The sequence below is a fragment of the Malaclemys terrapin genome, chromosome 6 (assembly GCF_027887155.1).
Source record: "Malaclemys terrapin pileata isolate rMalTer1 chromosome 6, rMalTer1.hap1, whole genome shotgun sequence".
Taxonomy (NCBI): Eukaryota; Metazoa; Chordata; order Testudines; family Emydidae; genus Malaclemys; species Malaclemys terrapin.
This window is the reverse complement of record NC_071510.1, coordinates 89,957,944-89,978,053: the sequence shown is the minus strand read 5'-3', so window position 1 is coordinate 89,978,053 and position 20,110 is coordinate 89,957,944. Positions and strand designations below refer to the sequence as shown.

General features: G+C 44.0%; 1 protein-coding gene across 1 annotated transcript in view; it reads left to right on the top strand.

The window, feature by feature from the left end:
* Positions 1 to 12,759: 12,759 nt before the first annotated feature.
* Positions 12,760 to 20,110, top strand: part of ARSB (arylsulfatase B) — a 111,397-nt gene continuing 104,046 nt past the window's right edge. Inside the window, exons 1-2 of the mRNA XM_054033085.1 lie at positions 12,760 to 13,059; positions 18,127 to 18,313. Coding sequence (XP_053889060.1) covers positions 12,787 to 13,059; positions 18,127 to 18,313 — 460 coding nt within the window. The 5' untranslated portion in view covers positions 12,760 to 12,786. The remainder of the gene's footprint in view (positions 13,060 to 18,126; positions 18,314 to 20,110) is intronic.

The following is a 20,110-nucleotide window of genomic DNA, read 5'->3' as shown; positions in this document are numbered from 1 at the left end:
CATGAGGTGCCGCATGAGCCATGCATAGCGTTGACCGATCCTGCAGGTCTGCAGCACATGCTCATTACAGGGGTCCCAGGCACCCAGGGCTCTGACGATCAGGGCATCCATCTTCACCTCAGAGCCCTTCGCTCTCAGGGGGCGTACTTTTCCAGCTTACAAGTTTGGGTTTCACGAAAGGCCGGGGTTCTGTTCTCAAAGGAGATGTGACAATGACGAGGATGATCTTTTTCTGGGCCTCGTCAGTGATAACGACATCAGGTTGCAGCTGGCTGCCGGTACCGGGGATGGTGCAGTTCACGGAGATCTCTCCCAGGCGTGGTGCGATGGCTTTCACCAGGCAGTTCTGGATGGCATTATGGCACAGCTGCCAGGCTCTGGAGTGGGGTTTGCAGCTGCACAGGACATGGGGCAGGGTGTCGTTGGAGTAGCCGCACTTTCTGCAACACTTTTCTCGGTTCCTGTGGTGGACGGCTTTGTTGAGTGGGACACAGTTGAGTCGGGCACAGTGGATGAACCACCAGTTGGCAAAATGGGTGAAGGCGCCCCCCAAGTCCCTTCCCCTTCTTGGGTGCTTTCCATTTCCAGCCAACAGCTCTTAAGTTTTGATTGGATTGTGTCTCAGCCAGTTAACTCTCATCCATTTTTAAGTCTGAGGCAAAGGATGGGGGAACAGAACAACTGTGGGAAAAGATATAAAGTAGAGTATTATCTCAGCATACTGGTGATAGGCCAAAACATCTCATTGTCCCTCATTGGCCTTAACTGTGGCAAATGGGATACTGTGGGGAGCTCACTGCAAGGATAAGTAGCTACAACACCACTCCTTGGCATCTTCCAGAGCACAGAGTGGAACTACCATGTTGCGTCCGCACTGTAACGCCCACATGTAAGTCAATGATTCATAATCAGTTATGTGAAAGGCTGTTGATAGCAGTGTTTAACATGGAACAAAACAAGAGAGGAACTCACTCATTTTGGTGGCTGTCATCACTTGTCTAGATATGTAGTATTGTATCATCTTGTGGTGACAGGATGCAGCAAGAGGACGTTAGTGGGAACAAAACTGTATCTGAAACACATTTTTGTTCCAAGCAGATTAATCAAACAAGTGTATATGGATGGAAAATATGGAAAGGCTTTCTGTACCCCTATTTCTAACATGCCACCATTTAAACTTAAGTAGGATAGAAAATTTGTAATAATGTAAAAATAGACAAAAATTGGAGGGCCAGAGGTTCTTTAGAAATACCCAATTAGATATCCTGCATATAAAAAGATTAAGGCATTTTTAAGAGACAGACTTTGTAATAATATAGTATGTGTCATTTACTTCTTTTTTTTTTTTTTTATACTGATGTTAATATCCAAAGAGCCTTTTGGACATTACTTGTATACCTAAATTACTATACTCAGCTCTTATATACCAGGATGAGATGTGCCTTAGAAATACTTTATACAGAATTAGAAAAAATATGGATTCCATAATTCTGTCCATCTCTATGATTTCATTACAATGGATCTCAGTGTAGTATTTATTATATGGTATCTATGTCTGAAACCAGCTTGACCAGAAGGACACAGAAAATATATGTTGGCCCAGAGTTGTCCTCAGCACTGCCATTTCCAGTCCCTGTTGATGTCTGTGGTCTTGTAGAAAATTCTCTGATCTTGATAATATTTTGTCTAGATCTTTCAAGTGGAAATAGAACTAGCAGGTTACTGACAGTAGCACTATCCAGTCCTTCACTGTGCAAAATAAACTGTTTGCTATGTATGTTTGAGTCAATTAAATTTGGTGTTTGAACTTCTCTGTTATCAGACGATTCAGACAAGAGAGCAGGGACCTTTGGAGGAGTGGGATAAATCTTTAAGAACTTAAGAAACTCTCCTAATGGAGGATGTTTACTCAGATACATCTGAGGGAAGGGGAAAGAATGGAGACCTTTTGAAAGGAGACAGAGGTATTATGAATTCTTTCTATCTAAGGTATGTTTTCAACAAAACCACACGCAGAATTAATTGGAATGAACAAGATTTCTTTGCAATGGGTAAATCTTGCAAATAATAAGGACATTAAACCCATTAGTAAAAGATAGCTAACTCAGCAATGCAATGGTAGTTACTGCCAAGGTCTGAACTAAAGATGTGGGCAGGCTAAAGTCAGAAGTTCTCAAACTTTTTTATAATGTGGACCACATGTTAACAAAGAGAAAGTCTTGTGGATACCTCCACTCCCATTCATGGTCAAATAACGCTGTTATTTGCAACTACAGTGTTACAAGGAAAAGGAATATTAAGAAAGTATTGTTGCCTCTTTTTCCAACACTGTTGGTGTAGTCTGACACTAGCATCTCCCCTCTGCTGAGCGCTAGCAGATGTCTGAGGCCTTGCAGGTCAACTTTCCAGTGGAGGAGAAATCAGCGACATAAATTCAGGATAGAGTCTAAGTGTAACTTTTTTATTTTCACATCAGTCCTGAAACAAAGGTGGCCAAACAGCATGCAGCCAATCCCTTCTTCCCAGAATCTCAACCCAACACCAATGTCTGGTTCTTAGAAAGCATTGCTATCTCAAGAATGGACTCAAACCAGTGACCAAGGCAGAAAACAAGCACCCCTGCTGCTTGCCCAGAACCCTCTCCAGCAGCCACTGCTTCCACACAAAACCTGCATAACAAAAACTAACAACACAGCATATCTTCCCAAGACCGAACATTTGCTGACATGAGAAGCAAAACTTGTGACTATGTAAAACAGTGCCCCCTGCTGCAACAGTATTTATGTATTCTTAATTGTCTTTAATGTCAAACAAGTTTAATCACACTGTCTGATTTTGCTTTTAAATTCATCTCCTCCTCTCTTCTGTTCCATTCCTCTCTCTTTTTTGTCTGGACCTCCTCTGCCCCAAACGTGACCTGCCAGCCACCTAGTCCTCTTCTCCCCCTGCCCTGGACTGGCTAGCTGATTCTCTTTTCTTCTGAACACTTCTCAACTATTCCTCTTGTTACTTTGTTTAAAGTTGCTTATACAGAGCTCCAGTCTCTACCAGCTGTATAAGCAGCTGGAAGCAACAAGAACAGCCAGCACCAGATGCCCAGCTACCAATCATGGTCCACCACTAGTCCACAGACCACACTTTGGGAACCAGAGAGATAAGTCTGAACATGTTAATAAAGATATATTGCCATATGCTGACTTCTTCAAATGACTATAAATCAGGGATCTCTCGATTACACAAAAAGATGCTAGCCATGGAAGGAGACTGACAAAGTATTTGACCATAACAGAGATATCTCTTCCTACAACTTCATGATAACATTTCATTGCGCTTTTTGTCTTTCAGTATCACTGTATTTTTATGCTACGGGGACTGTACACACATTGCTTATTGTCATACATACATAAATTTAGAATGTGGTGTCAGCAGGCATTACTATAATTTTCAAACCAGAAGGAAATCCCTTGGGATTTGTATATATACATTCTGGAAACTTTGTGCATCTGGCCAATGGGACCTTATTCACAGGAACAGCAGTTTGCTTTTTACAGAGGCTTGCTGGTCAGGGAGGAAAAAAATCAGGTTAGAATCTGTCAAACTCAATTTTCTTCTTAGTTTTACTGATTAATTTTATTTTTCAATATGGATTTTCCTCTCATCGTTTACCCACTGGCTGTACAGGCTTGGGAGTATACACATGCACAGTTTCAGCTAATTGTCAAACACATGATTGTTTGATCCTTAAATGGAAACTGAAATTCAGGAACAAATGATAAATTAAGCAGAGGTTGCAGCTATTTCTGCTCTTTCACAGAACCCACAATGTTGGCTTTTACATCAAGCTGATAATTTGGTAAATAAAGTCAGCAGTAGTTTATTATATTTACTCAGGTTGCCTGAGAAGATTTTCCTGCCTGAAAAAATAACTCTGTTGACATAGCTGTTATTTCTGCTGCTGGGTTGCTTCACTTCCCATACATTAACAGTCACAAGTAATACGCTATAGCAATGAAACTGGGTGAGCTGCCTTCATTGTGCATGTGGACACAGCATTAAATAATGGCCCAGCAACAAGGGATTACATCATGCCCTCCATGTAAAGGAGAATTCTGCTATTTACTTGCATGGAGACAAAAGCTCTGTGAAACAGAACCTTGAAAACAGTTTGTGGGGAATGTAGCTTAAAATGGATGGTATGATTTGGCCCACAATTTTTAGTTTTTACTATTGTATTAAGTATACATTCAAATTGTTAAGTAAAAAGATATAGTCCACACAAATCAGTAACTTCTTTAAGTCTTCCACTGAAAAAATAAAAGGTAAAGAACATATCAAACCAAATATACTTCTCTTTCTTATCCTAATAGCACCATAAGCTTTGTCTGTGTATATATCTATCTGCATTGCTAATGTGCCCACTATTGTAGTGCCAAGGTGTTATCTACACAAATAAAGACATCCCTACAACCAGTTAGATTGAATTAATACAGCTTTAGAATATAAAAACTTGGGAACAGCAACAAACAAAACTTTTACAGTTCCCAGCAAAGAACAATTGTGAACCCAATGTGGCAGAGGAGAGATTGACATGGAGAAACTCTTTCTATGCCAGTGAAGAAAATCTGAAGTAATCAAAGAGAGATATTTCTTTAAATTGTCAGAAATGCTGAAAGACTTTCCATTAAAGAGTGAAGGAGCAGAATTGTTTGTGTATGTTGATTAAAAAGAAAACTTGTGCATAACTCTGTGGGCAAGAAAAGAGTGGTAGAAATAACTAACTGGCTACAGCCTTTAGCAGCCTGCTCCCAGATCAGGGATAATCAGCAATAACAAATAGGGGATAAATCCCAAATGCATTATGAAGCACTATTCCAAGCAGATGCTTAATATAATGTATCTAACTCTGGCAGAGACCTGAGATTTCTATCCAAAATATTTCTGTAGTTCCGAAACTGTGGTCAATGGAGTACTTTCTGGTGGTCCACAGAAAGCTGTTTGGACACATAGGCCCAGATCCTCTGAAGTATTTAGGCACCTAACTCCTAATTAAATGAACCTTTGAGGATCTGGGTCATAGTGATGGCTCTCTTCCTTGTTTCTAACTTCTATATCACATTTAAAGAAGCTAAAGTTACATTAAGTACTTTCTTAATATTTCTTTTCCATTAAAGCATTATAGAAGCCACAGGGATGTTATTTGATCGCAAATGGGAGGAGGGGTAGTCCACCCACCCACTCATGAACGTGAGGGGAATTGGTCATGAGATAATTTCTCTATTAAGATGTAGTAGTCTGCACTTTGAAAATGTTTGAGAACCTGTGCTTTATTTGCATCACAAGTGTTGTCAAAGTGTAACAGGGACCAAAGTGCCTCATATATCTCTGTCATATCTCCTTGAAGGGTTATGCACTGTTTCTCCTCATCACTTTTTAATGGAAAATCTTTTATCATTTCTGGAAATTTGACAAAATACTTGTCTCACACTTTGGGACATTGGAGTAGAAAGTGTCTCTCCATCTCAATCTCTTCTGTCACATTGGTTGCACATTGGTTACTCTCTGAGTTTGCACTGTACCCTGTGTCTCTCAATTTCTAACATTAGTTTATAGTCACCCACTTTGTATTTGAAGAGAGACTGCTAGCGTGATGGTTCTGTATGGAGATCTGTAGCCATCTGTCTTTTTATTTTTGATTTGTTCTTCCCAGAGATTAGCATATTTGGTTTTTTTTAAGTTTTTGAGCTAATTATTTTACCATCACTCAATTTCAAGTGGGATTGTCCGTTGATCTGGAAGGATAGTGTGTTAAGGCCTGGGAATGCTATAGTTGAGTGGATTATTGTGAAGGGGTAGTCTGCCCTTAAAGGCAGTAGGGCCTAGTGGTTAACCCACCGTGACACTTGGTATGGCCTTTTAAGGATTTGAAATGTCCAATAGAAACATATGAAGACCAAAAGGGGGATAGACATAGAGAGGAAGAGGTCGTAGGAAGGAGCAGTGGTTAGAAGAAATACAGGGTATAACTATGGGAAGAGGAGCAGCATAAAGGCTACCTCCTGCCTCAGAATAGGGTAGGACTAGGGAATCGGCTGGGCTGGGGCTGGATGGGAAGGCTGTACTAGCTGAGCTATACTTTGAGGGGAGATGGAAGATGTAATGGAGAATACTGAAGCCAGTCTAGAAAATTATGAAGGAGATAGCAGAGAGGAAGACAGGTCACAGGTTAGGAAAAAGAAAAGGGTAGACATGCCAGAGCTAGAAGAAGAAACAGCATGCAGAAAGACAGGAAAGAGAAAAGAGAATAATCTGTTATAATAATGAAATCACTAGTTAAGGATGTGAAGATAGGGGACATAAGCCCTCTGAAAGTGGCAGAGTGGATTTAAAAAGTGCTGGAGACATAAAAAGAGCTAGAAAACTGCTAAGAGGAGGCCTATTAATCAAATGCAAAAGCAAGGAACAAATGGGGAAACTATTAAAGATTAAAATGCTAGGAAAACTGAAAGTGAGCTGCCAACTGCCTAAGTATCTGATAGAAACAAGAGAAGTTGTATATCTATCAAAATGACTGAAGAGGAAGTAAAACAAGGCATAGGGGATGATAAGGTACTATGTGTTGAGTGGCTAGGAGGGAAAAGAAAGCCATCCACAGCTGTGCTAGCTGCATTAAAGGAGAAACCCTCCCAGATAGGATATCAGATTTTTCAGACAAATCCATATATCCCACCCCTGATCAGGTGCTACAGATGCCAAAGGTTTGGACATATGGCAAATGTATGAAATGGGAAAATTAGATGCAGTAAATGTGGAGGGGAGCACTCCTGTAACAATTGTGTGGAAAAGTCAGAATTAAAGCTTAACAACTGTGAAGGAAAGTGCAGTGCAGCATATGGAGTCTGCACAACTGCAAAGCAAATGACAGAAATACAAAAAACGGAAGTTAAAATGTCATATCATATGCAGATGTTACTGGAAGACAATCTAAGACCAGAAGAGGAAAGGAAATTCAGTAAGGAGAAAGAGATAAACACACAACAGAATAAATCAAATGATATAATGAGTGATACAGGGAAAACAGAAGATGTATTATGTATAGCCAGAGATCGAAGTAATACATTGCACATCACAGACAGGGAAAAAACAAAGCTAAAATTAAAATTATAGTTAAAGCAGCAGAAAAGTATCTACATGTTAGCAACTTATCAGTAGAATGACTTCATGCTGTTTTAAGTGAAGGAAATACTGAAGGATAAATAGAATGGTATGGTACTATTTACTGTTGAAATGCTCAGAGCCTAATAGCACATGGACAGGAACTAAAGAAAAATATCCTTGATAAGGCTACTAAACCTGGTATCATTTGCATACAAGAAACAGGGTTAATAGGAAAACTAAATTTCAGAATCCTGGGATATGGCAACTATAGGCAAAACAGGGAAGTGGGAAGGTGATGAGTATATATATTCATTAAGGAAAACCTAAATTATCTTGAAATTGAGGTTAAGAAACTAAATATAAAGTATAATACTATCGAGATCCCAATGCAAAATAAATCTGCATCTTTGAGAAAACTAGGGATTAGGGATTTGACAGAGATAGCTGAAGATGCAACAGGTCCATATATTATATGTGGATATCTAAACTGCCATAACATATTGTGGGGATGTGGAAAAAATGATAAGAACAGCAAATGTTTAGAACAATTCATTGATGAAAATAATTAATTCACCGAGTGATGGTACACCCACTAAGTTTAATGCAGTCAGTGGAAATCTCTCCCATCTAGACCTGGGAATTGTGTCCCCAATGCAGCTGGAAAGTCAACAAAGAGGAAGGAATGGGAAGTGATCACTTCTCTGTACTTATAGTATATCACAGTAAAGGCAATGTTGAGGATGGAGGAAGGCCCCTGACTTGGAATATTAAAAAAAAGCAAACTGGGATCTGTTTAAAAACAAAGAAGTGAAAATATTAATGAACGATGTATAAGTGATGACACTGCAGAGTCTGGTAGCCATAAGGGAATCATGATGGCTGCAAAGTTGGCTATACCTAAGATATCAAGTCAACCTAAAGGTAGAAACAATGTACCATGAGGGAATGAGGAGTGTAAAAAGCAATTAAAGAAAGGAACAAGGCATATAAGAAAGAGAAAAATACAATGAATTGTGTGGACTTAATGAAATATAAAAGAAACAGGGCAAGTGCACAAAGGTTATTAAAAAGGGGGAAAAAAGAAAACTGGAGAGAGTTCTGTGAGAAAAATGCCACCCACCTGTCTCAACAGCTGGGGAAACTTGATGGGGCCAGTGGTGAAAGGGAGACAGTCCCAGCAGCAAGAGATGGAGACACTTGCAAAAGACAATAGGTAACTCCTCCTCCCAGGAGTCTCTGGGACCCATTGGCTAGTTGAGGGAGAAGGGTGCTGATTGGTCAGCATTCCCAAGGTCTGAGAATTTAATCTGGTGCAGGGGCCATGTGGAGCCTCTTTCAATTCCATTCCAGTAGCCCCACCTGATCTAGGAATGAGAATCCAGCCAGAGAGATGCTGCAGGTCTAGCAAATCACCTGTTTGGGGGGTCAGGAAGCATTTTTTTCTCCCATGGGCCTATTTGCAGAAGACCAGGGAGTTTTTTGCTTTCCTTGTAGCACTTTCCTCCCCAGTAAGTTAAGTAGGGATGTGCTCAGTATCAAATTGAGATACTGGGGTTGAGCTGTTTATTCGTTGCAACTTGCAGCCAGTTTCCCGTGTGGTTAAAGGAATACAATGAATGTTCTCAGAGGTAAAAGACCTGGGATTATGGTGGTGGCCCTTGGGCTCATGGGATAGGGTGAGACCTTGTGGCCTTTGCAAGCCATGGTCAGATCTTTTGGCCCTCGTGGTCTAAAGTCCTCACCCTTCTGCACCCTCTGTCCCACATTGTGTGTGTGTGAGGGGGAGGGTGCTAGGACTCACAGAAAGCTGAGTTCTGGTAGGGTAGGCTGGGGAAAGCCTATCCCGAGTTATGGATTATATGGTAAGGAGCCCTGTAACCCCTGCATTTGAACAAATGAAATGCCTGCTATAGGAGAGTATGGGTGATGGGCAGGTAGTGCCCCTCCCCTGTTTTAAAGTTTAATAAAAGCTGCAGCTTGCCACTTAATTCTATGCATGTGTCTGTCATCATTTTGCCACTGTGTTCACATCAATAAAAACTATTCTAAAACATCAGAGGTATATAGACAGATTACGACAATGAATGGAATACCAAGTATGAGCAATTCTATAACAGGCCTCATTGTAGAAGGCTAAGGGATAAAAAGCTCTAATGAAGAAAAAGTGGAAGTCCTAGGCAGAAATATTCCACAACATTAATTGTGGTGAAAATCAGATTATAGAAAGCCATGTGAGAGGAAAAAAAATTCATTGAAGAGCCGCATGTGCACTCGAGGAGGTGTCAGGAAGATGAGGACCCAATATTAAATGAGGAAACTTTAAAGAGCTGTAGCTAAAAGCAAAAACTCTGCACAGGCAAGGATGGCATATGCAATGAAATGCTAAAACATCCAAATGAAGTGAATTTGAAAATACTGCTAAAACTGTACAATATATGGGGGGAAGCTACCAGTGGAATAGAAACATGTTTGTAGTTGCAGTGTGGAAACCAAGTAAAGTGCGAACAAGATTTGATGCTTACAGGCCAATTGCCCTTACATCATGTATGGATAAAGCCCTGGAGAGAATGGTGTCTAAAAGATTAACAACATATTTACAAAGAAATGGATTTATAGATAATGTGCAAATTGGGTTCAGGAGGGGAACGAGTACAGTTGATCATATAGTAATATTAGAAACAGAAGCACAAAATGTTTGAGAAATAATGAATACAAGATGGTAGCTTTCCTGAATATGGAAGCAACATATAATACATTAAGGAGAGAGGGCTTATTGCATAAAATAGCACCCCGGGGCATAAACAAAAGAATATGTAAGTGGATAAAGGATTTCTTAAGTAAAAGAACTATGCAGATTAGAGTGGAGAAAGCTTCTCTGGCATATATACAATCACAAATGGCACTCCACAGGGGAGTGTCATCATCCCTACCCTATTCAACATAATGATAAACAATCTCCCAGACAGGATGAGTTCAGGAACAAGCATTCCCTTGTTTGTAGATTTCTGCACCATATGGGTAAAAACAAAAACAGTTGAGAAGCAAATCAATGAAATACTTAGGAAAAGTGTGGAATGGAGCAATGCGGGGCTTTAAATGTTCAATTCGCAAAACTAAAGGAATGATATTTACTAAAAAGGAATATTAAAAAAGGTTGTAAGCTGTCTCTATAAGGACAGAAAATAGGTGTAGTTAAAACTATGAATTCCTGGGTGTGCCATTTAATAGCAAGCTAACATGGAAATATTGTTGATAAATGTGCTGGTAAAGTCACACAGTTCTAGAACCCAGAGTTGTACTGCTAGTAGGTATTTTACAGCACCAGGCTGCCACTCAGCAGTTACAAGTACATTTGCTTCCACTTCCTGTGACCCACTCTGGACACAGACTTTGGGATATTCTACCTCAAAGGTTTGACAGACAGCAGCCCTATGGCACCTGATTGGCTCCCCACACTATATAAATTCAATGGGCATTCTAGGAAGTGTCCAGGTAATAGTGTGGATCTTCTGTAGCTGCTTCTTGCTCTTGAATTCTTGGCTTGATTTGGACTTTGCCTTCCAACTCAGACCCTGGTATTGACCCTGGCCTGAACCTAGGGTGGTCAACTCTCTGATTGCAGAAAATGGAACACCCTTGCCCTGCCCTGAGGCCCCTACCCCACCCATTCTCCAAGGCCCTGCCCCTGCTCACTCCATCTCCCCTCCCTCCCTTGCTCTCCCAAACCTTTGCTCACTCACTCATTTTCACCGGGCTGGGGTAAGGGGGTTGAGGCGCAGAAGGAGCTGTGGGCTGGGACGGGGGTTAGGGTGCAGGAAGGGGTATGGGGTGCAGGCTCTGGGAGGAAGTTTTGGTGCAGGAGGGGGCTCAGGGCTGGGGCTGGAGGTTGGGGTGTGGGAGGGGGTGAAGGATCAGGCTGGGAGTATGGGCTCTGGGATGGGTCCAGAGATGAGGGGTTTGGGGTGCAGGAGGGGGCTCTGGGCTGGGAATGAGGGGTTTGGGGTCCAGGAAGGGGCTCCAGGCTGGGGCAGGGGTTTGGGATGTGGGAGGGGCTGTGGGGTGCGGGATCTAGGAGGGAGTTTGGGTGCGGGAGTGGACTCAGGGCTGGGGCAGGAGTTGGGGTGCAGGAGGGGCTCCAGGCTGGGAGATGGGAATGAGGGGTTTGGGATGCGGGAAGGAGTGCGGGGGGTGGGCTCTGGGAGAGAGTTAGGGTGAGGGAGGGGGGTCAGGACTGGAGCAGGGAGTTGGGATGCAGGAGGGAGTTCGGGGTGCAGGCTCTGGGGAGCACTTACCTTAGGTGGCTCCCAGAAGTGGCCGGCATGTCACTGCGGCCCCTAGGCGGAGGCGCGTCCAGACACTTGCAGGCTCCACCCCCGCAGCTCCCATTGGCCTCGGTTCCCGGCCAATGGGAGCTGCAGAGCCGGTGCTCTGGGCCTTTGTAGCAGTTTAAAGTTCAGACCTAAGCACCAAGTTTTGTCAAAATGTTTTGAAAAATCTGCAAGGCAGGCCACTATTTTTCATTGGCAAGTATCTTGGATTTGTTTACTGGTGTGTTTTAGAGTTTAAATAATTATATTATCTGGCCACATGATTTCTTCAGCTTGAATTTATGGGATTTCCTTCAGTTTTTATGTTTACATTGGTTTGCCTAATAGAGTTTGGTACACTGTATTCCAAGTGGTTTTATGAGAATGTCAGTTTGCTTTTAGCTTTTCAAGTTGGATTTCTTCTGGGGTTTTGTTTGTTTGTTTGTTTTTGTTTTTTCGAAGTTTCTATCCAGATTTTACTATTCTGGATTCCTAGATTTTGTTTATATTTATTGGGTTTGAAATTTTTTTGTATATAATTTATTACCTGATATAATTTTGTTTCTAGGTTTGTCTGGTATTTGTTTCTATTGAGTTTTTTGGTTTGTGTCAGTTTCTTATTCAGATCATTCATATAACTGATTTGAAATTTCTCAGTGTTTCATGCTGAACATTGCATAGATTTTCTGTGTATTTTTGACTGGGTGAGTCATTTACTTTGCTGTGGTTTTTTGACAGTCCTAGTTAAAGAACTTTTCTTGTTTTCTCCCTCTTTCTGAGCAACAGTTCTGGATCTGGTTGTGAGTGGAGGGATTGCTTTGTGATACTGTTTAGGGGTTTGTAGGTTTTTTTTTTTTTTAGTAGCTTGAAGTCCATGTCTGTGCAGGGATGTATCTGTCTGGAGTTCTAGGGATGGCATTGTCAGCGTCCCTTCATAATTCTCCTGTGTCCCCATAAAAGCTTCTTTGGGGGTCTATGCAGGTTGGGTGGCGCTGGAGAGGTTGGCAGCACTGGCAGAGTCTGTCAGAGAAGGAACTTCTCTGAATTTGATGTCTGCTTGCTTTGCCATGTGGGACGTGAGGTGGGCCTGGCCACCCTGAGGTTCCTGCCCTGTGGCATGGGCAAAGCATTAGGCTGGTGCCTTGCTCGGTAGAAGGCGCGGACGCTGGGCCCCTTCCTTCCCCTGCTCTGTGCGGGGGCGGGCCCCAGCCCTCGGAGGCCCGTCGCTTGTGCAGGGGGCGGGGTGCTGAAGCCGCTGGTCCTGTGCTGGGGGCGGTGCCCGCGCAGGCCAGTTCCTGGTTGAGCGGCGGGACAGGCGGGCAGCATGCTGAGGCGGCCGGGGGTCGGGCTGGGCTCAGCGCGGCTCCCGCTGCTCCTGTGCTGGCTGCGACTCTGCCTGGCCGGCAGCGCGGCGGCCCCGCACCTGGTGGTGGTGCTGGCCGATGACCTGGGCTGGCACGACGTGGGCTGGCACGACTCCCTCATCCGCACCCCGCAGCTGGATGCGCTAGGGGCGGGCGGGGTGCGGCTGGAGCGCTACTACACGCAGCCCCTGTGCACCCCGTCCCGCAGCCAGTTGCTCACCGGCAGGTACCAGGTAGGGCAGCAACCCGGTCCCAGCGCCGCCTGGGCAGCCCGCAAGCCTAGCGGGAGCTCCGGGGGTGGGCAGGGACTCCGCTGAGTTGGCGGCGTGTGGCACTGGCTTGTCCTTCAGCTACCTTGGCAGGAGGGCCCCGCATTGGGACGCAAGCAAGGACGGGGCGTGTGAGCCTCTCCCGGCCCCTCTAAGACCTCCCCAATCTCAGCAGGGAGGTTGCAAGTCTGTACAAAGTTGTTACCGAGGGCCTGGTGCTGCTGCTGCCCCCGGCTGGCAGCGTAAGGTGCCTTCCCCCGCCCCAAACAAGGGTGACACTTTGAAAAGCTCCTAAGCCCCATTGATTGTAGGGCTACCTTGTTAAGGTATTTAGGCAGCTGAAGATGCAGGGACGCACCTCATGGGGGTTTTGAATTGCCCAGATCACTTTTAGACAATGGGATTTAGGCTCCTGAAAAATGTACCCCGAGCTCTCTGAATACATTAGCTAAACCCAACAGAACTAATGGAAATTATTTTTTTAGAGCCATGTACAGAGGAAGAAAGCCCAAATTCTTGTGAGGGTCTGTTATCTTTTAGTAAAGATGACAGCGTATAGTGACAGATCATATAGACTCATTTGGGTGGGAGAGCCCTCTAGTGGGTTCTTGTAGTGTCTCCTTCTGCATGGTGGCAGGATTGTATTATAGTAGACCAGGATGGGCAATAATTTTCGCAGGAGGGCTGCTCCACAAATTTTGGTAAGTCGTCGTGGGCCGCACATTTCTACTATATTAATAGAAAGAGTGCAGGGTTTGGGAGGGAGTTTGTGTGTAGGAGGGAGCTTCGGGCTGGTGCAGAGTGATGGGGTGCAGGAGAGGGTGAGGGGTGTGGGCTCTGGGAGGGAGTTTGGTACAGGAGGAGGCTCCGGGCTGGGACAGAGGATTGGGGTGCAGGAGGGGTTGCAGGGTCTGGGAGGAAGTTAGGGTACAGGAGGGAGATCCGGGCTGGTGCAGAGTGTTGGGGTGCAGGGTCTGGGAGGGTGTTTGGGTGCAGGAGGGGTTCTGACCTGGGGCAGTGGATTGGGGTGTGAGAGGGGATGCCAGGTGCAGGTTCTGGATGGGAGGCACTTACCACAGGTGAGGCACTTATGATGGCTCAGGCAGGATGCAGTCAGCTGCTGCACTGCCGACTGGGAGCGTGTCTCTGCGGCGTGCCCATTGTGGGGAGGGGAGCAGCAGGTCTCCCTGCGCTGCCTGCCGCCACAGCTCCCATTGGCCGGTTTGCGGCCAATGGGAGCCGTGAGGACCGTGCTGGGGGCGGAGGAAGCGCATGGAGCCACCTTCCCCACTCCCCACCAGGGGCATGCAGAGGTGTGCCAGCAGCAGCCGGCCACTTCCGGGAGCGGCATGGGGCCACAGCAGGCAGGTGTGGGCCTTATCATTTTCATGCATGTATTGGAGTAAGGAAGAGCTGACACCTGTATTTATTTATCTGAAGTTTGGACAAAAGTATAGTGTCTTCAGGCACAAACATCCTAGTGACCAAAAGTCACTTATTTGGATCTTCAGTTTCTTACATGAAAATTCTTGGTGGTGTATTCAGTCCAGTTCCTCATGAATAGGTGAGCATGTCATGAAGGACACCACTAAAATTAGAGCCTCTATAGTAGTCCAAATGGAGAGGTTAACAATTGAACCAGCATGGGGAAGAAATGTCTCACCATGGAATCACTCTCTCCAAATGTATGCGGTGGTGTAGCCATTTTGGTCCCATGATATTGCAGAGCCAAGGTGGGTGAGGTAATATCTTTTATTTGACCAACTTCAGTTGGTGAGAGATAAGCTTTCAAGCTTACACAGAGCTCTTCTTCAGTTCCGAGAAATGTTTCAATATTGTAATGAGGAAGTTGAGAGAAGGAAGAACTATAGAACTCTACTCGCTACAGAATGTAATTGATTTAAAAAATAAAGTTGAGAATCTGTGAAAAAATGATAGTGATGTATTACACTTTAGCTGTGAACCTCAAGCATGTAAAATAAGGTTCAATTTTTTTAAAGACAGTTTTAGCAAAATTGGAGCACAATTTCCAGTTTTTTTTCAGCCAAGTATCAAGTTTGTACACATGGTTAAGTTTTCTCTCTTTAGATTACAAATGAGGCTCAAAGATCTGACTTCTAAAGTTCTTAATGGTAGATCAATTAGTAAAAAATTATTGATTTTAAACATTCTTAGAATTTTAATCTTTTGAGTTGATTATAGACTTAGACTGAGTGTAGACTAGTAAATATATTACTTAAATTGATTATAGCTGAAATCCTTCCCCTATTGAAGCCAATGGAAGTTTCATAATTGACTTCCAGTATGGCTGGGATTTTACCCTGCATGCTGTGGAATAGTCTGGCTATTCTAAAATGTCACTTGACATTCTGTACCTTGAGGGAGCACCCTGTAACCCCCATATTCATCATTTATATATGATTGTGATCTTGCATATAAAGCATGCCTTGTAAGGTATCAGGGGAAAGGTTATGATCTGCTGAAAGTCATTTCTCTATCCATATATGTAAATCATTAACACATATGAAGTTATGAGACTTATGTTGTATGGTTGTCACTAAAACATACTGTAAGTTGGGTATTCAGACAGATATTAGCTCCCCACAGGCAACAGCAAGGAAAGTAACTGACACTCAGGTGGGGTGTGAAACAATTCATCAACAGCCATTGTCCAGCAAGGGAGTTACAATTCAATAACTCGGCTGCATGAGGCCACACCAGGGGAATTGCTCAACCTTGCCTGGAGACTCAGGGCATATCTTCACTGGCAATGCACGTTTAATGTGGCTTGTGTAGTCACGGCATAGCATTGGGAGAGAGCTCTCCCAGTGCTCTAAAAAACCCACCTCCATGAGGGGAATAGCTACCAGCGCTGGAAGTGCGGCTAAATTGGCACTTTGTAGCACTGAAACTTGCAGCGCTCAGGGGTGTGTTTTTTCACACCCCTGAGCGCGAAAGTTGTAGCACTGTAAAGTGCCAGTGTAGACAAGCCCTCAGCAATGCCCACCCAGAGATGCCTGGACTTTTGTTTTCCAAGCACATGGACTGAGGCCACATGCTGGGCCTTTCTCCTTCACCCACCTATGCTTCAAGCAACAAGGACACTCTGAAGGCTCCAGCTGAGGGGACTGGCCCAGATTTCAAGGGTGAAATCTGTATATTAAGGACTGCAATATCCAGTGAGAAAAACTGCTTAGTCTAGTTGTTGCCCAGTCTAATAGGATTGAGAGTTTAGACTGCGTGCTTATATATATATATATATATATATATTTGGCAACTAACTCTGACTTTTTGCCTATCAATTAATATCACTTAAAATCTACCTTTTATAGTCAATACATTTGTTTAACTATTTAGCTTTACGAGTGAGTTTGTATGAAGAGTGGGGCGAATCTGCTCAGGTTTTGCAAAGGCTGGTGTATATCCATTTTCCATTGGTAAATCAATTAATAAATCTGCACTGCCCATCTTGAGCAGTGCAAGATGGTATATTCCTGAGGTACAGTCAGTGGTGAGCTGGAGCCGGTTCCCACCAGTTCACGGGAACTGGTTGTTAAATTTAGAAGCCCTTTTAGCACTGGTTGTCCCAGTTCTAAAAGGGCTTTTAAATTTAACAAAATCTCTGGCAGCTCCAGCTCACCTAGCTCCGCCTCCTCCCCTGACACTCCCCCCGGCTTCTCCTCCCCGTCCCCTGCTTCCCGCGAATCAGCCGATTCACGGGAAGCAGGGCTTCCTGCAGGTGAGCTGAGCGGGAGCAGGGAGGGCTCCAGGTGCCGCCCGGCCTGGCTCCAGCTGCACGGCACTGCCTGGCTCCAGCCCAGCCCCGACCCTGGGCCCTGGCCCCAACTCCGTCTGCGCGGTGCTGCCCGACCTCGACCCTGGGCGCGGCTCCGGGCCGGGCCCCGACTCCGACTGCGCGGCACGACTCTGGCCCAGGCTGGGCCCTGACTCCGGGCCCTAGCCCCGACTTCGGCCGTTTGGTGCGGCTCCGGCCCCGGCAGGGGTAAGAGGCCGGGGCCGGGGGGGGTTGGATAAGGCGGGGACAGGGAGCTGGGGGTGGGGAGGGTTGGATGGGGCAGAGGTTCTTGGGGGGTGGTCGGGGGATGGGGAAGGGGGGGTTGGGTAGGCACCACGTGGGAGTTCCGGGGGTCTGTTGGGGTGGTGGTGAATGGGGCAGTCAGGGGACAGGGAGCAGGGCTAGTTGGGTAGGAGATGGGGTCCTGGGGGGCAGTTAGGGTTGGGGGTCTTGGGAAGGAGTGGTCAGGGGACAAGGGGGGGGTTATGGGTTGCGGTTTCTGAGGGGGGCAGTCGGGGGCAGGACATGGGTGGGGGGGTGTACTCACTGGGCGGTTCCCTACCGGGTCTTTGGTGGCAGGTCCTTCAGCCGCCGGAGCCGTGCCGCCGAAGCCCTGGTAGGGAACCGGTTCCTAAGATTTTGGCAACTCATCACTAGGTACAGTGCTGGGAGCTGGGGGGATTTGGCTCTGGTGCCTTTCTCTGTGTGATTCATGAGTGGCTCTGGGAGCATTCATGCAATATAGCTGGGTGTTGGGTCTCCACATGCTGTTGTGCTGAGTGATCACAGCGCCTGGAGGGGTTTGCTTCTGGTCACTAGCAAGGCATTGTGAGAGACAGCCCAGGCTGGAGAGAGTTCAGGGGTCACAGCGCTCCCATAGTCCTAGGCTGCATCCCGGGGATCCCATCACAGTGACCATACTGAGTTTTTGGTTGGCTAAATAAACATATGCTTTCTTTACTAATGATGGCTAGTCATGGTACAATTGTAAGCCAACAAGTAGTACAAAAATTTTATAGTCTCTTCGGAAGAAAGCAGTGGGGTTTTATGTGATACCTGTGCATGCAATCTGTAAAGTACTTCCAGAGTCTTCTAGCAAATGCTTTATGTAAGGTGGAATTGCGAGACTCCAGGCTCATTTTATGTGTATATTTTAAAATATTGATACAGTGCTTTCATTGCATACATTGCCATCATGCTATAACTAATATCTGCATTGGGTTTATTTTTCCAAGATCCATACAGGTTTACAACACCAAATAATTTGGCCTTGCCAACCCAGCTGTGTCCCGTTGAATGAGAAACTCCTGCCTGAACTGCTGAAGGAAGCAGGATATGTTACCCACATGGTAGGGAAGTGGCATCTAGGCATGTACAAAAAAGAGTGCCTTCCAACCCGCAGAGGATTTGATACTTATTTTGGTAATGGCCAGATTTACTACTCTTTTTTTTTTTTAAGTACTTTTACTAACCATATTGAAAGGGGAAATATTTTTTAACAACAACAAACTCAGAATTAATATATAGCCAGTAAAACAATGTTATAGCTGTTGTTTCAACACATGATACCAAAATACAGTTCTCTAATTTGGCAGACTACACTTGATAAATAAATGTTGCTATCCAAAAGCCTATTGCTGAAAATGGTCTGATTTTTAAACCCACAGAAGCAAATATATTTATATTTTAAGCTCCACATTTAACTTGTCCCATTGTACTCAGTTACTCCACATGTTGCATTAGTGTGCTCTTAGAGGAAGCTTTAAACTGAATTTTTCATGTGTCTAGGTTTAGGTCAGACTTCTAACATTACTGTAGTTTGTGTATTGATTTTTTTAATAGCAGTGTCTTAACTAGAAAAAGCAATAGGCATTTTACCAGACTTGGTCATTTTTTATATATTTTCTAAATACAATATATATTTCTTGAATTCATTAGGCACTCAGATACTACCATGATCAAGGTGTTACAAGAACCTAGATAAAATTACATTTATAAAAAACTGTTAAAGGAACTTTAAAGTTGCAAAGTTAAGCACTCAAAACTTAGGCACTACCAAAATTAGGATACCTGTGTAACTTTAATTTGGCCCAGTTATGAGTATGCATTACAACACAGTCTTTAATTGCATGAGCATATACTGTTTTTTCACAGGACCCCTTCCTCATTAAGTGACTGGTTAGTTATTAAATGTTTCCTTTTTATCTTCCACATTTCATATGTGACTCCAGGCCTTAATGTATGCCATCCAAACACTGCACTGAATACAAAACTATTTACTTTCTCCTGGGCTTTCTGTGATGCTCTCACCAAAGTATCTGAGTGCTTCATGAACATTAATGAATTTATCTTCACAACACCTCATGTCACGTTACCTGTGAGGTGGGGATAATACTGCCTCATTTTACAGCTAGGGACTTGAGGCACAGAGATTAACACCAAAATTGTTAAGTGTCTAATAATTTTGGGTGCTCATGAGAGGGAGGTAATTTATTTTTCAGAGCTCTTAGCTCTTTATATGTTAAAACCATTATTCCAATTGAGCTGTGAAGGTTCAATGCTTCTGCAAATCTGGCCCCATCTGTCTCAGGCGGAGCATTGAGAGAAACTGTCAGCTAGTGGTCCAAAATCACTAGATGCTCTTAAAACAAACAACCCCCCCCCAATTTATTTCTTATTTTCAAGAGCATATTTTTGATGTTTCCTTTAGAAAGCTCTTCCATGTCTTTCTTTGACGTCCTCTGCATCTGTGGAGTTTTGCACATAAACAATATGGTATAGTTGGAAGTTGTTTGGCTAGACCTTTAGTTGTTTGGTTTGTGGTGGGAGTTCATTAGGTTTTCAGATGGAGTGGGTTAGCAGAAGAAAAGTTTTTGGTCAAAGTCCTGGATTTTGAAACTGAATCTGCCCCCATACTGAGCCTAAATTTAGTTGCCTTCAGGGTATGCTTTGCAACATTCCCCTGTTATTCTGGAGAATTTTTGGGGTGATAAAGTTAGGGTTGATTTAGGGATGAGGTTGCAAAGGGTTTTTGAGGCAATTTCATTGCTTTCAGTCAATGGGAGTTAAATCTGCGCAGTACCTTAGAAGATTGGACCCTTGATGGAAGCAAAATTTGTAGGAGATCCTTATTTTTGATTCTTAAGATCAGTAACTTATTCTGTAAAGAATGATTTATTTATTTCACCAGTTGGTGTCAGCAGCAGATCAGAAATCACC